Source organism: Antrostomus carolinensis, unplaced genomic scaffold, assembly GCF_000700745.2.
Source record: "Antrostomus carolinensis isolate BGI_N321 unplaced genomic scaffold, ASM70074v2 scaffold2050, whole genome shotgun sequence".
Lineage (NCBI taxonomy): Eukaryota > Metazoa > Chordata > Aves > Caprimulgiformes > Caprimulgidae > Antrostomus > Antrostomus carolinensis.
The window spans coordinates 6,087-23,548 of NW_010290337.1; the positions used below are offsets into that span (position 1 = coordinate 6,087).

The 17,462-nt window shown below is 35.4% G+C and overlaps 1 protein-coding gene across 1 annotated transcript in view; it reads right to left on the reverse strand.

The window, feature by feature from the left end:
• The window catches only part of RTTN (rotatin), a gene marked incomplete at both ends in the record, with an annotated part of 45,289 nt that overhangs the window by 4,276 nt on the left and 23,551 nt on the right, over window positions 1-17,462 (reverse strand). Inside the window, 11 exons of the mRNA XM_010172635.1 lie at window positions 936-1,007; window positions 2,328-2,486; window positions 3,120-3,227; window positions 5,530-5,658; window positions 7,362-7,581; window positions 8,831-8,985; window positions 11,124-11,268; window positions 14,805-15,044; window positions 15,990-16,178; window positions 16,477-16,545; window positions 17,338-17,434. Of these exons, the coding sequence (XP_010170937.1) occupies window positions 936-1,007; window positions 2,328-2,486; window positions 3,120-3,227; window positions 5,530-5,658; window positions 7,362-7,581; window positions 8,831-8,985; window positions 11,124-11,268; window positions 14,805-15,044; window positions 15,990-16,178; window positions 16,477-16,545; window positions 17,338-17,434 (1,583 nt within the window). The remainder of the gene's footprint in view (window positions 1-935; window positions 1,008-2,327; window positions 2,487-3,119; window positions 3,228-5,529; window positions 5,659-7,361; window positions 7,582-8,830; window positions 8,986-11,123; window positions 11,269-14,804; window positions 15,045-15,989; window positions 16,179-16,476; window positions 16,546-17,337; window positions 17,435-17,462) is intronic.

Sequence of the window (17,462 nt, forward strand, 5' to 3'; positions counted from 1 at the left end):
GTAATGAACTGACCGCAACCCTCGTTCTCCTCCCCCTGTGCAACTGTTGGGGAGGAAGTAGTGAAAATTGGGAGTAAAGTTAAGCCCTGGAAAGAAGGGAAGGGCAGGGGGAAGTCATTTTAAGATTTGGTTTTATTTCTCATTACCCTACTGATTTGATTGGTAGTAAATTAAATTCATTTTCCCCAAGTCAAGTCTATTTTGCCCATGATAGTAACTGGCACATGATTTCTCCCTGTCTTCTTCTCAAACCATGAGCTTTTCGTTATATTTTCTCTTCCCCGTCCTGTTGAGGACAGGGAGTGATGGAGTGGGCTTTGGTGAGCACCTGTATTTAGCCAGGGTCACAGAATCACAGAACAGTTGAGGTTGGAAGGGACCTCTGAAGGTCATCTAGTCCAACCACCCTGCTCAAGCAGGGACTCCTACAGCACATGAACCAGGATTTTGTCCAGATGGTTGCTGAATATCTCCAGGGAGGGAGATTCCACAACGTCTCTGGGCAACCTGTTCCAGTGCTCAGTCACCCTCACAGTAAAGAGTTCTTCCTTATGTTCAGGGGGAACTTCCTATGCTGCAGTTTATGCCCATTGCCTCTCATCCTATTGTTGGCTGCCAATGAGAAGAGTCTGGCCCTGTCCTCTAGACACTCTCCCTTTAGATGTTTATAAACATTAATCAGATCCCCTCTGAGTCATCTTTTCTCCAGGCTGACAGGCCCAGCTCCCTCAGCCTTTCCTCATATGAATGATGCTCCAGTCCTTTAATCATCTTAGTCGCCCTTTGCTGGACACGCTCCAGGAGTTCCACGTCCTTCCTGTACAATATGTAAATTTTTAAGTTTGTATTTTATAGGTATACTGATTTAAGCTTTTATATCAAATAAGGTCCTTCTATGACTATGACCTTTCTCATCAAATGTAATAGTCACTCACTTGCCAAAGACAATCTTTCGTATCTTCTGTAGGAAGTGGAATCACAAGGAGATTTTGTAGAATAAAAGCAGCCTGAAAGAAATAAAAGCATCAATATCGCCATCTAGTCACCACAGTTAAAAAAAACCCATATCAGATTGAACATCACAGTCAAGATACTATTCCATTGCTTTAAACATACGTTGAAACACAAAGAATTTTCATGCTTATGTTGGGGAAAAAAGAGCAATTAGAAGGATGTAACCTAAAAACCCTCAAAACTTCACCTACAACAGATGTTATTAGGGCACAAGAGAAGGGTGGTAAGAAATAGACAAGAGATGGAATAGAAATCACTAGGAAACAAATTTATTTATCACATCCTTTCGTGACTGTTCCAGTACAGTCACTCCTGTTGAAAGAACATTACATAAAAAGAAGTATTTGAAAAAAATCCCTGAGCAGGAAAACCTGGATAACTGTTTATGACCCTTCACTCTACTGTCCTCATGTACTGTTTTTTAATTATTATAAAACAACTGGGACAGATACATTCCAAATATTTTCCTTTCTAAATATGGCATATGTGTTTTTTTTAACTTGTATTATACACATCACATGCATTTTTGGCTGCACTGAAACTCCTTTTTTCATATTTTGTCAATCTTTTGTCAATAATTTGACTCTTATGAGACTTCTAAAATTATTTGGATTTAAATAAAACAATGAAGTACACAATTGCAAAGGCATTTTGCCATATAAATTCAAAATATTACTTTGGAGTATGTAACTAGTTGAACAACAGAACTGGGAAGAAACTAACGCGCTATTTGTCACAGTTGTATCTCAGTCATTGGAAAACAAGAAAAACCTTACAACTTGAGTTGACAGAAAGCTGCAAAAAACTTGTAAACAGTTTACATACAGTATTGTATAGTTCTATGTGCTGTTCTACCAGAGTACAAACTTTGAGTTCTCACAAATAAACATTAGTGCTTGGGTAAATGAGATTACTTCAAGTCTGCAATGAAGAGGTATTTACGACAGACCAGGTGATCAGCTCATACCAAAGTGAGCACAAAGGGAACAAAACAGCCATTAAAATCTGGGCTAAACTCATTATCCTTCACCAACGGATTTGTTTGCCTGAGTAAGCCTCAGGAGTTTTTATGTATTCATTTGTATCATTTAGATCTTTTCCACTTTTACACTAATCATCCGTACTTGTTGCTTCTTGAGTAATTCGAAAAAAGAAGCTAAACATTTATTTAAATTAGGTAGAATTTAACTTACAAAGCAGTAGGTGTGCAGCATCAGAGGACAGATATATAAAATAAAAAATTTAAAAATCTTTACTCCTTATTGAAAAAAAACTTGACAATCTAAGGTAGCAGAAGGACACAAGAAACATACCTCCCTGCGTACCATGCTACATTCAGATTGGTCCAGAAGAATGTTTATCACCGTTCCCCACAGCCCTCCTGAAATGTTTTGGCAACTTTCTGCTAAAGCAATACATCCTATTTCAAGAGATGTAAGAGCTGATCCTATTCCAAGTGCTGTAAATCTGACCTAGTACATACAAGCACAACACAAAGTTATATTCTTACAGTAAATAGCAACATATTTTTAAAATTATTAAGTTGTATCAACTGAATCTGTAGCTTAAAAGAATAATTTAAAAAGTAACAACCTCTTTTCCTATATTTCTCTGGCCCTATACTCATAATCACAACTATGTATACATAAAAATGACAGAACTAATATAGTAGATTTTTAATACTTACAAATATTGAGTCTTCAATATTCTTCACATTTTACCACTTTAAAATAGTTCCATTTAGCAAACTCATACAATTTAACATATATGTATCAAATACATTTGCTTTAAATTTGTAGTTCATGTAAATATTTCTGTTTTGCAGCTAAGTATCAGCAATGTCAATCAAAACTGCCTATGAATCATGATAATGTGTGACTAAGGAAAGCACAGAAGACAAAAGATGTAAGGAAGGATTTCTCAGAAGATGTTTAAATGGAAGCATTCTCCCTAACTTTATCATTACTGTTATTTAAGATATAGTCAGTAACATTTTAAATAATGCAAAACAGAAGTTTTAATATTAAATAGATTAATGAAACAAAAATTTTGGAAAATACTTAATAGTAAAAATAAGATATCAACTTAACATTGCATTAACTAACCTCAGGGTCTCTATCTACCCATAAAGGAATCAGCCATGCCAGACCTAGTTGAGAAGCACCTTGGTCTTCACTGTTATCATAAGGCAAAGACCAAAGAGATATCCAGTCCTGATTAGAGAAAAGAAAGTAAATTAATAAATTATTTTACAACTCTTTCAATGCCATGCCAATTTACCAATTACATGCTAGAATGCTTTAAATGCACACATCACTGATATTCTAGGAAAAATATTTTTATTCTCTCTCTATAAACATGTTATTTAACCTGCTGACTTAACCTACTGAACAAAATTAAATTTGTGTCATCCTCATAAAATTAGGACAGCAGTGCTAAAAAGAGATGAAATATTTTACTTGAAATAGTGGGATAATAATTTCCATTTAAAATATACTCATTACATTTTTTTATTTTTACTTATTATTAACATTATCTTTCTCTCTTATATTATACATGTGCAGAAAACAACCAAGATAAGAACGTGCAGTTATTTCTTTGATAGTAACTCGTTCTTTTCCTTCATGCATCTGCCATGTGATTAAATAAAGTCACACAGACTACCACATACTACTTAGTTGAAGATTCCATGAAATTATACTGGACTTTGCAAATTAATTTCTTTAGTTCAGGTTAGGAAAAAACCAAACAAACCTGCAAATTGTTCTGTTTAACGATGGCACTGCACAAACAATGCATTAAGTTAATAATGAATCATGATACCTAAAATTTTACATATATGTCTTCTGACTATCTCAGGCCTGTACAGTTCTACACAATCGATGACTGATGTTTCATTTGGAGCAGAGTATTATGCATTGATCTTCTCTATGCACACAATATTAATTACGAAACCCACAGTATTTTACAATTTTTTATTTTGGGGAGGGAGGGCATTAACACACAAAATGAAATACAAAAGACAGGTCAGCAAAGCAAGAGCAATGAAATGATACCATAGCAAAAACAAAACATTGCAGCAATTCTAGTATATCCTAAGCATATGCTCTATTTCTCATGTACTCCTACAAACATATGTAACTTCTGCCCATCAGTATGAGCTAAAGGATCTTATGTCTGACTTAACAAGGTAGTTCTAATAATGGAGAACCATACTAGTTCATATTGCTAATAAGCAAAAAAAAAAAAAGTGGCTTTAACTAGTTTTAATCTCAAGTCAGAGTGTGCATTTTAAGTTAGTATTAGGTTTTGACTTTTTTTTTAAATCACAGTTATCCAGTGTACCTCTTGTATAACACTGCTTGCACAGAGGAAGAAGGCTAGTTTTGTATTTCTCTTTCCATAACATTTGACACTAAATCATATAATAGTGAAAAATGGCCAGGATTTAAATTTTTTTTGAGATTATTAGTTGTTAGTACAGTTTAGAGAGTAACACTGTTGTACAGACAGATTATGATTTCTAGCCACAAAAAAATACCACCAATCATTATGCTACTATACACATTATTCTATGAAATGGATATTATTAAAAAAAGAGTCCACTCCTTCAGACATGCATTTATAATCTAGTTCTTTGGAGGCTGCAGTCTTCCTGCAGTGAACTTAATACTCTATCCTCGTGCAATTTTAATAAACTTTGTCAGCATTTAAGTTCTGTACTCCTTCTTCAAGATATTAAGAAGCAGACAAGTGGAATTTGGAGAAGCAGGTATACTGCTACTTCTAGTTAGATATGTACTTGATCATATTGAAAGGTTTTCACTTGTGGCTATCACATACATTAACAAGGATATTAATTCTCGAAAATGATTACACTAAACCTTTGAACTTGCTTTAACTGCTTCAGGAAGGAGGTCATTTTTTTCTTAACTCAAAAATATAGCTCTCAAAATACACATATGGACACAAAGCCCAAATACAGATTTTGCTAATAAGTAATGATAGGTCCTTTTATAAGCGAGACTATTTCATGTACGTGTATATTCTTTCATGTATACATACACACATGGAAGAATACACACATGTATGTGTAGACATTAGAAAACCTAATATTTCTACAAGGTTGAAGAAATAATGCTGTTATAAATCCTTGTATTTATTCATCCTACATAAAAACCTGATTTCTCATTTTTATAAAAAGATAATTATCCCTTATTCTGATAGAAAACCTTTGCAAATCCACAGAATTAGTTGCAGATTGATTTCAGGAAGCTTAGAACCGAATCTTCAGCTTCCTTGTATACTATACTCTATTTTATTAATTTATCTAACATAATATACCAGATGAGATTACTTGTTTGTTGTTTTTTTTTTTCATTTTTACTATCTATTGCAATATGAGACATCTTTCTACACCACATATGAAAATCCAGCATTTAACTTCTGCAATTAAAATATATCTGTGCGTAGCCTTCACAAATGACAAGATAAGAACAACTGTGGTGTACTCACCGTATCCTTGGCTTGAGCCATCATTTCATGAGATAAATGAAGCAAGCAAAGAACTGTGCTTTTCGTAACACCTTTTCCCATGAAGGACATAGCGTTTCCTCCCCATTCAACATAAAATGATGAAATGACCTAAGAGCAGGGGTACAAGTTCATGGTAGCTTTACTGTAAGCAGTATACAGGTAGAGTACAAGCTTTCCTATACACTACTAAATAATTTAAATTCATGAAAAGAGGGAAGATTTTTAGCTCAACTTTAAAATTAAGAATTTAATAATTTATAAGTGATTCAGTCATGCAATGGTTTCGTATATTGTTAAATCTTTGAAGTTCAACGCTTTTTATTTGCTTCTTCAAATTAAGAATGCAGTGGAGCTTAATAACACAATATTTGGAATTAAAAATAGAATTTATTTTCAAAATTCTGTGTTCAAGAAAAAGGATCATTTATATCTTTTATTGTTATTTGAATTTGAATAATTATATCAGATTTCTATATCAAATTCTAATGAACAGAAATAAAGGTTACTGGATCATAACATAAAATAAACTGCCTCTGACCAAATATCTAACCTTATGTGTTAAAATAAAAAGCATGTTGCTTTAATAGAACATGCACAAAAATATTTTTTAACAGGTTATAATCTTAAAACATACACTTCTAGATTTTTTTTTTTCCTCACAATGCATGGCAATTTAAACCTCTCAATTTTGCTGCTGTTTTCTTTCAGTGTCCCACTCTAGAAGAATTCCTTTCAAATCCACTTTCTCCACTCCCCCTACATTTAGTCTTATATTTAGGTCAAGCAAAACTGTCCAATTCTTCTGCATATAAAGCTTATGTATTACCAGTTGATTTAATTCTGTAACATTTATTATGATTTTGTCCAGTAATAATCTTTCATTCACATGACAACATCTATAATCTTGGCGCCATTTTTAGTCTAGATTTCAAATTGCGGAATAGTTCTAAAATATCTATTTCTACTCATGAAATTCTGGCAAGTTAAGACTCTCCTCTAAGACTGTATCTTTTTTTTTCCATCACAAATATGATTATCATCTGCACACGAACTTTCCTGACACTTATCTGGTTGCTATTCATACCATTCAGAATCACAAATTAATTAAAATTATTTAAGACTTTTTCAAGCCTCTACCAATGCAATAAATAATTTTAGTATTTGAAACTAAAAAGAAAACTTCTAAATGTACCTACCTTACTGAATACTTGTAAAACAATCAGAAAGTCAGATCTATGCTTTTCCTACAGTTTTAAGACTGGATTTTTCAAAAGATGTAATTTTAGGAGCCAAAACTAATTGCCTATCACATCCACGGACTCAGCAAACAAATAAGAACAGCGAAAACAGGAATGAAATTTCAGCTTCCCAACAACTGCAGCATCTTGAATTACCTCTTTTCTGCTTTCTCAATGTTAACAACCTGCCTAACAAACTACTGTTCCACCAGACTCCCTTTCACACACAGATTTTGCCTGTGAGAGATGATCTTGGATTTTCCTTCCTAGAGTACCAGTTATGAAAAAAACAAAACAAAAAAACAAAAAAAAACACATCTATTTTTCATCTTGCTTTAACTAGTGAGGGATGAAGGCATACACAATACAACCTATCATCATCAGTACAGATACACATCACTCAACCTACTCTCCGTATTTTTGCTATTTACTTAGCAGAAAAAAGCATCTTTGCCACACCTATTCCTAGTGATGGTATTCACTAAAAGTACATCCTAAAAATTAGTGTCATCAGTTACACAGTTCTTTACAAGTATTCAAAACAAAAGCTAAGTTATAACATAAGCTATTTACCTCAAGAAGACCTGTTAAATATTTCTTACAAATTGTGATAGGTTCAAAAGCAGCAGAGTAGGTACTCCAGTCTGGAAGTGCAGTAACATGAACCATTCCTCTTAATGTTCTCTCCAGTAAAGGAAGTCCATAAAAATGCGGTGCATCTGTTAGTCTTAAGCATTGTAGCAGCTTCAGAGCCAGCTCAGTTCTGAAAGAGCCAGCAAGTTCCAAGCCCTCTCTGGTTTAATTGTTAAAAAAAAAAACAACCAACAAAAAATCAAAAACCAAACCAAACAAACAAAAATATCAACTGTCAACATGAAGCTATTATAATGAATCATTTTATAAGAGGCCAATGCCTCATTCTTCTTACTGTTAGTCTATGAGTCTCAGCATTTCAGTTACTATTGACTTATGCACAGAATAACATTGAACTAAATTTGCATTTCTAGCTTCACCCAGGTTCTGAAAGCATAATAATGCATCCGATTATATCAGGGATGCATAACAAAGTAGGACAAATTAGATACAACTAATAATTAAGAAGTACGTTAAGAGTGAGGGACTGAAGACAAAGGATAACATAACAAGAAGAGTTGCAAAGCTTAACAGTTTTGTTATGCTTATTTTTGTCCTGGTTCAAGAGACAAGTTTAAAAATATTTCCTGCAAAATACCATCAATCTAGAATTCAGGTAGATAGAAAATACCAGAGTGTGAGATATAACTAGCAGGGATTTCTATAATGCTCCCTTTTCCAGCTGTCAAAATTTTTAGAAAATTAGTAACTGCATGGGAAGAATGAAGAAAAGTAACATTTTGAAAGTACCGTTACAAACAGTTATGTTATGTTGTATAAATAAACAAATATTATCTTAAGTTGCAAATTTTAGTATCTCTTAGAATACACTTGGACAGAGACATTTAGGGTGGGAAGATATTATATTAGAAACCCAGAGAAAAAATACTAATAGAAATTCATTCCTGTGTTTGTTTGATTAACAGAAAAAGTTTAGAACTTCATACTGGAAGTAGCTGTCCCAAATAATCACTAATATGCACTGATATACTGTATTAGGCTAAAAAGGAGTTCAATGAAAATAAACATTTGTTGCTATTTCAAATATTTCAATGTTTTACTTTGCCATTTTAAGTGCTACAAAATCAATCAAGTTATCATTTGCTTCTGCAAATTCCCAGCAGTGAAAAAGAAATAGTCCATCTTCTCTGTGCACTCAGTTTAACTATCATTTGCTGAAAAAGTGACCACTAGTACATGCTCTTCCAAGCTTCCCAGTTATTTCCTAATTTACCGTGAAAAGACCTATTTAATGTTCACCTTCACTTCAAGAGGAGTATATTCCATTTTTACAGTTTAAAGTGATTGAGTCATGATGTAATTCTATTCAAATTCTGACTGAGATACAGCAGCAGAAGGCATTATGATCCCCCATCAGAATTACACAGGCAGGTCCATTTACACTGTACCTGTCAGTCACTGACATGGAGCAAAATAACAACGTGTTAAAAAGACGAATGAGTTCTTTATCCAGTTGCTGGCTGACAGCAGTCTGCATTTCATCTATTTCGTCCTCCACTTGGGATTCCGGTCGCACCAGGAGGCACAAAAGGGATTTTGGCTTCTAAAAGAAAATAATAAAAATACAGTCATATTTGTTTAAATCCCATTTTAATACCCACACTAGAGCCATTTTTCTGTTGAGAGCTTACAAATCACACACATCATAAATCACAAATTCCATAATCATTTTACTAGGAAATATTTCTGTAAAAAGCACAGTAAAAAACTCCTATAATTGCCAATTACTTGATTCTACTAAACATCATAAAAGATTCTACTGTTAAGACCTCTAAAAATTCGTGGCATTAAACCATGATGTATTATGGAGCATGAAAGAAAAGTTTAAGTTATATACAGCAATAACCTGCAATAAAAAAATAGATCCCAAAAACCAGGAGAAACATAGTAGAAATATTAGTTCAAGATGTACCTTGTATGCCTCAGTTGCTTGAAAGACTTAAAAACATCTGACAAAGATTTTATATTAGCAAATTGAATAGGCCATACTCATAAAAATTTATAGAATTCCTAGTTAGCCATATAATTTGAAGTACCTGAATTCTCTAAGTAATTGAAATGAAGTCTACTATCATTTTTTTCCTAAATGTTTAGATTGTATTTCAAAATGGGAAAATGCAAGTGCATGCAGATTGTACTTAATACGTGATATCCCCTGTAAGACCATGAGCGATCTTGCATGCGGGCAGTATGCCCTTGCTCTGTGAAGAACAATACTTTGTAAACTTCTAAAACTGTATTCATAATTTTTATCTTTGGCATTTAATTATTATTTTTATAGAGTAAGATTGAATTATTATATTTTGACAAATACAATAAAAGTTTTTTTATACTGCTTTACGATATTCACTTCCTTCATTGTTTTTATACTTTCCAATTTTACACATCTTAAATGAACAGTATTGGACAGAAAGGATCTGTCAAACAGAAAGCACAGGAGTCTTGAAAAACTGAAAAGAAAAAAATTACATTCTTTCAATATTATACATGTATTTTAACTATAGCAACTGAACTGTACGCTTATATAATATCTTCCTCATGCTTATAAAAATATTTTATTTCACCATCTTATAACTATTTAAAATCAAAACTGAAGTAACAGATAGGACAGAAGTTTTTGCTTTTAGTGTAAGTTTCAATTCTTGTTCTTAATGCAAGATAGATGTTTATATCACTTTGTCAAACAGGTTCCAACACTTCCAACACCTGCATGGAACCTCATCCAGTAAGTTACACAGATAATACATCTGTATGGGCAACAAAGCTGGTGAAGGATCTGGGGCACAAATCTTAGGAGGAAAAGCTGAGGGAACTGGAGTTGTTTATTCTGGAGAAAAGGAGGCTGAGGGGAGACCTTATTGTTCTCTACAGCTACCTGAAAGGAGGTTGTAGTGAGGGGGGGGTCAGTCTCTTCTACCAAGTAACAAGTGATAGGACAAGAGGAAATGGTCTGAAGTTGCACCAGGGGAGGTTTAGATTGGCTATTAAGAAACATTTCTCCACAGAAAGGGTTGTCAAGCATTGGAATAGGCTGCCCAGGAAAGTGGTGGATGTAGTCACCCATCCCTGGAGGTATTTAAGAGATGGGTAGAAGTGGTGCTTAGGGACGTGGTTTAGAGGTGGACTTCGCAGTGTCAGGTTTATGGTTGGACTTGATTATCTTAAAGGCCTTTTCCAATCAAAACAATTGCATGATTTTATATAGTTATGTAGCTAAGCATACCTTATACATATAAGCTGTATATGTATGCATATGTTGCATAGTTAACCATACCACATAAGTACATGTAGTTATACACACGTATAGAACTCTGCATAGAGCTATGGATAGTTTACTATAGTTATATGGCTCTATACAACCACATTACCACAGTTACCTACACCAGAGCAAGGCTCAGGTAGAAATTGTTTGGTTTTGGCAAATATAATATTTGAGTTTAGAGAAACAATTCATGTAACAAGTAAAGGAGAAAAGGAAATATTTTCTTGTTCAAAGTTAACTTCCCCAAACACGTAGCGAAGACCACAAAGTAGCAGATATTAACACAAGATCTGCTATTTTTTGCTTTTGTTGAGAGAAGTAATTTTCCTTGAGGAACTCATCAGAAACAAACCAGTCAACCAGTTCACAGTTATATCATTTCTTACAGTCTACAGCTACCTTCTTAGGTATATTCTTACATTATTAAGCAATGATTTCAGGATCCACTTTAGATGGTCTGACTCCAAACTTGATCTCTGTTCTCTAAGCAATTTGTTTAAAAATCTTAAGATATCTACTAAAAGCTTCTCATCCTCTGCAGAAGTTGGAAGCACTTGTAGAAACCTGCAATGCAAACAAAAATACTTACTTTCATACTTGTAGCACTTTAAAAGAGTTTAAGATCTCAGCCTAACAGGACAGAAGTCACCTGCAAATGCGGAATTATGTAAATATGTATATTACATATAATTCCATATAATGAATCTGGAATTATTGTCCTGGTTCTGCTAGGATAGAGTTAATTTTCTTCTTAGTAATTAGAATAGCTGTGGTTTAGTTTCAGTGTAAGACTTGTTATGAGAGGAATGTTGATAAAAGTACTAATGTTATCAGTTGCTGCTGGAGCTCAAGGTCACCATGTTTGGCTGGTTCACAGCTGCATTAGGACTGGGTGGGAGAAGTGTAGTGAATAGCAAAACCCAAAACTGGCATTTGGACGTGCCAATGAGATATTCCATATCATATCATGTCATGCCAGTATATTAACCAGGTTTGACTGGAAGGTGGGGGTATTCTCTTGGAGATCTCTTGGGCTCGCTCTTCTAGGGGTTTGGTTTCAGGACTGTCTGTGCTCTGGGATCACTGGCTGGGGACAGGCTGGGCATTGGTCAATGGGTGGTGAGCAACTGCACTGTACATTGCTCATTTGTACATTCTGTTAGTACTGTTATCATTATAATTTTATTTTAATTAGTAAATATTTTTTGTCTCAACCCATGAGTTTCCTTGCCCTTTTCCTTCCAATCCTCTTCCCTACTCCCTGGGCGAGGGTGGGGGAGGGCGAGAGAGCAGGCTGTGTTTGGCTGCAAACTTAAACGGTGAAGCCAATCCACCACAATTATGTTATAGATCTCATATATATTAAATTACATGTATTTAAATACTTTTACATAAAATATTGACTATATTAAATTGTTACATACTATTACACTTTTATATCATTAAAATAGAAAATTGTTATGTATGTGAAAAAGTGCATTTACATACAGTAAATGTGGAACTGCATATAGTAAAAGGTAGAAGAATCTTAACAGGGTCACAGACAAGAAAGAAAAAAGGTAATTAGTTATTAAATATTAGCAATTAATAATAATAGCAAAGCCTATAAATGCATTTTAAATAATCACTCATTTTTTGCTGGTTTTGTGTATGTAAATTACAGACTCACATAATCACTGAGGTTGGAAGGGACCTCTGGAGGTCACCTGGTCCAACCCTACTCATGCAGGGACACTTGAAGCCAGTTGCTCAGGACCATGTCCAGGTAGCTTTTTAATATCTCCAGGAATGGATATTCCACAGCCTCTCAAGGCAACCTGTGCCACTGCTTGGTCATCTTTACAATAAAGAAGTGCTTCCTGACGTTCTGAGGGAACCTCCTGTTTCAGTGTGTGTCCATTGCCTCTGGTCTTGTCACTGGGCACCACTGAAAAGAGCCTGGTTCCGTCTTCTTTAAACCCTCCCTTCAGGTACTTGTTCACATTGATAAGATCCTCCCTCTGAACCTTCTCTTCTTCAGACTAACTAGTGCCAGCTCTCAGCCTTTCCTCTTAGGAAAGATACTCCAATCTTTCATAATTTTTGTGGTGCTTTGTTGGACCCTCTCCAGTATGAAGTATAGGGGAAGGATCATCTGCCTCATCCTGCTAGCAACACTCCTCCTAATGCAGTCCAGGATACCATTAGACTTCTTTGCTGCAAAGACATATTGCTGGCTCATGTTCAGCTTGGTGTCCACCAGGATCTCCAGGTACTTTTCTGGAAAGCTGCTTTCCAGCTTGGTGAACCTCAGCATATACTGGTGCCTGGCATTGTTCCTCCACAGCTGCAGGACTTTGCCCTTCCCCTTGTTCAACTTCATGAGGTTTCTGTCAAACCACTTTTTCAGCCTGTTGAGGTCCCTCTGGATGGCAGCACGACCCTCTTGCATATCAGCCACTCCTCTCAGTTTTGTAACATCAACAAAACAGCATTCTGCTCCATGATCCCAACCATCAATGAAGATGTTGAATAGGATTGGACCCAATATTGTTCCATGGGGCACATTGCTAATTATTGCCTTCCAACTAGACTTCATACCACTGATCACCACTCTCTGGGCCTGGTCATTCAGCCACTTTACCATCCATCTCACTCTACTCATCCAGCCCATACTTCATCAGCTTCTCTACAAGGATCTTAAGAGAGACAGTGTCAAAAAGCCTTCCTGAAGTCAAGGTACGCAACATCCACTGTTCTCCCCTTATCTACCAAGTCAGTCATTTCATTGTAGAAGGGTATCAGCAGGCTAGTCAAGCATGACTTCCCTTTGGTGAATCCATACAGACTACTCCTGATGATCTTGTCATTCATGTGCATGGAAATAGTTTCTAGGATTGGACACTCCACCACCCTCCCAGGGATTGAGGTGAGGTTGACTGACCTGTAGCTCTCTATAGGTCCTCCTTTCCACCCTTCTTGAAGATAGGAGTAACATTTAGTTTCCTCCCATTCTCAGGCACCTCTCCCAGTCACTTGGATTGATCAGAGTGGACATGAAAATCACATCAGACAGTATATACTGATATAGGCGCATCCCATCAGGGTCCATGGATTTATATATTTCCAGTTTGCTTATATATTCCCTAAACCAATCTTTTTTCACCAGTGATACCTCTTCCTTGCTCCAGACCTTCCCCGTGGTCTCTGGGGCCTAGGATTCCTGAAGGCCAGTCTGCTAGTAAAGACTGAGGCAAAGAAGGCATTCAGGACCCCAGCCTTTTCCACACCCTGTGTCACTGGGGCTCCTCCCCCATTCACCAGCAAGCTCACTTTTCCCTAGCCTTCCTTTTGTCACCTATGTACTTCGAGTTCTTCTCGCTGCCTTTGATATCCCTCACGAGATTCAATTCCAGGTGGGCTTTCAGCTTTCCTAACTGCACCTCCACATGGTCAAGCAATGTCTCTGTACTCTTCTCAAGTTAGCTGTCCCTACTTCTGCCCTCTGTAGACTTCTATTTTATCTTCAAGTTTTGCCAGGACTTCCTTGTTCATTTGTGCAGGTCTCTGGCATTTTTGCCTGACTTCCTGCTAAATGGCATGGACTGCTCTTGAGCTTGGAGGAGGCAATCATTGAATATTAAACAGCTTTCTTGGGCCTCTCTTCCCTTCAGGGCCTGATCCCATCAGACACTAACAATGAGATCTTTGAAGTGGTCAGAGTTCACTCTCCTGAAATCTAGCACTGTGATCCTTTTTGTCTGCCTCCCTCCTCTCAGGATCCTGAACTCTACCATCTTATGGTCACTATAGCCAAAGCTGCGTTAGACTTTCACATCCCTAATGAGTCCTTGCCTGTTCATGAGCATGAGGTCCAGCAGAGCACCTCTCCTCATTGGCTCCTCTGTCACTTGGATCAGGAAGTTCTCACTGATGCTCTCCAGGAACCTCCTGCATAGCTTATGCCCTGCTGTGTTGTCCCTCCAGGGAACAACACATATATATATCAGAATCAGAGGTGCCTGAACCATCAATTCCATAAATTTGAAAATATTTAAACTAAGAAATTTACAATTTAAGCATCATAATCTTTAATGGGTTTCTGTAGTCAGTATGCTTACCTGTTTATTGCTTTTTGCCAAACAAAGCTCTTCAAAGTGGTTCCACAAGACTCAGAACTGCATTTCAATGCAAGTTTGTCATTCAGAACGTAAAAACTAAGCCTAGTGAGAGCAGCCCTAACATCCCTATGGGATACTGCCTGAATGATTGAATTAAGACAATCCTGCAGTCCATAATTTGTGTGAGTTATTTTGAGTATAAGAATGTCTTCCGAGGACAGCTTTAACGAGTCTAAAAATCTGAAAAGGCATAAGAGAAAAATCATTAACAGCCAGTACATTTACAGGCTAGTTCAGTGAGTGTTGACTCTTTCACTCCAGTTCAAATGAGAAGACAAAACATAAATTGCCTTAAAAAAATGTATTTTAGTTAACCAATCCTTTCTGCTCCTTCTCCCTCCTCCACCTCCTCCAAAAAGCCAAAAGCCAACAATAACAACCCCATCACATTTAAATCCTGAGCTGTTTGGTTCTTCGGAAAAATGACACGCCTCAAAACGTTACGTGAAAGGTGCTATTCACATCGTTTGTAATGAACTTTTCTTCCATGCTATTCTAAATGTTGGCCACTTGGATTATATTATTTTCTTATTTTCTTTTTAAGATACTGCTTTGTTTTTGCCTGCAAAACAACTGCAGAGTTTTCAATGGCTCAGAACCACACCACACTGTTTACAAATAAAACTTGTAGGACCCTTTAAAGGATAAGCAGAAACTAAAAAATTGTCAAGATGGACAGATGTACAGATACAAGCATTTTAGCCCTATTAAATGAAGAATCTTCTAGGATGTTGAGTTCTGCATAGAAAATAGTCTCAAAAAGAGAAATTATGCTTAATCAAGAGTTAATGAAAGGATGCAAAGGGAATTTTCTTCATTATCTACCATAATTCTTAGTATTACCATTAAAAAGAATAATTATTTGAAATTTAAATCCCCAAGGAAAAAAAAAAAAGAGAAGAGAAAAAGTCATGCAACTATAAAGGGGAAAAAAGGCAGCTCCCTAAGGAAACCACATTGACTACAAGAAAAACAGTCACAGAATCCTTTACGTTTTAAAAGACTGCATTCTCAAACCAGTAAAAACTTGAACTGCTATTTGAAGTTGAAAACCTATTTAAGCTTCATGAAAGGCTAATTTAATTAAAATATATTGGGATTTAAAATCAACATAATATGGCTTACATTTCTGCTTCCTTCTCATAATCTATCAGTTGCAATATGTTTTCAATGCCATGGTACCATGACAGATTCCAAGCCATCTTAACCATATCAGACACAGGTTTCATAGCCAAGGACTCAGAAGCCAATGGCACCACAACAGTATTGGGGCTAATTACATGATGAGCAGTGATCCTGACTGGGAGATGATACCTTAAAGAAAAAAAAACAAAAACAAAGGGTTTGCTTTTGTTTTAAATTAAATGCTCTATTAAAGTAAGCTTTAAAATTTGCAAATAAAGTTTTTGAAACTTTTTCAGAGAACAAAGACTTGGAGGAAAATACTCCATGTTTAAAAATGTAGACAACTTTGTTTTTAACACCAGATGTTTCCCTTCATTCTCCCACCTCCACACCTCAAGAAGGACAGGAAATGGAAAGAAGCATAATTAACTGTTAAAAAAAACAAAAAAACAAAACAACAAAAACCCCCATAACCACCCACACATACCTTCTGACAACAGCAACAGGTAAACTGAAGGCAGGTAGGCCAGTATCGTTAACGGTTAGGCCATCAGCCCTACAAGATATTAAATTATAATTATTATTGCCTACTTTAAGGCTCAGTTTCTACTAATGCTACACTTACATCTTTATTATTCAGATACAGCTGTATTTCTTCCTCCAGCTAGGTCTTTAGTTATCATCCATTGATGAATAATTTGTATTAATAAACGTTTCTTCATGATTATGTAAAACTAAGATCACACACATAGAGAATACTTGCTCCAGATGTACTGCACATAAAAATTAAATTCAAGATAACATATCAAAGCACATGCTTGTTTCTTTTTTCTACTACAGAAAAAATATACACTGTAATTCTTTTCAGTGTATTTCACGTGTGTGAATTCTAAAAGCATATTTTTTCTTAAGTATATGCAAATTTCAAATAATAAAATATCATAAGCTGAGGTCTGCTATTTTAAGCACAACTGGTACACTTAAAAGCCAAAGTAAACAGGAAAATTCTAATTAAGTCAAAAAAACCATGCCTACAGCTAGCTATTCCATTTGTATAGTTCCCATTTATGGAAAAGATGGATTATCGACCAATCAGGCTTTTTGAAAATTAAAGTAAACGTAAAATCAACACTGAGATACAAAGAATTTATACTGCAAAAATATGCCACATAGACCTATACAGCATGCATCCCAAATATTGAAACAATTTGTTTGGTCTACAAATATGCAATTTTGGACATATAGAAGTTTGGGTCATAATTTTTTTGAATATATATAAAAACTTATTTTCATTAAAGCCTTAAATTTGGACTACAGAATATGCCATTAAATAACTGTTTTTTCATACCATGTTTCTGTTCTTGCTACTTCATCAAACAACAGAAGACAAAGCAATACTGCAGTTTCAGTTAAAAGAGCACAATCATGTTGGAAAATCAGGGAAACTGAATAAAATAAAGATATATAAAAATG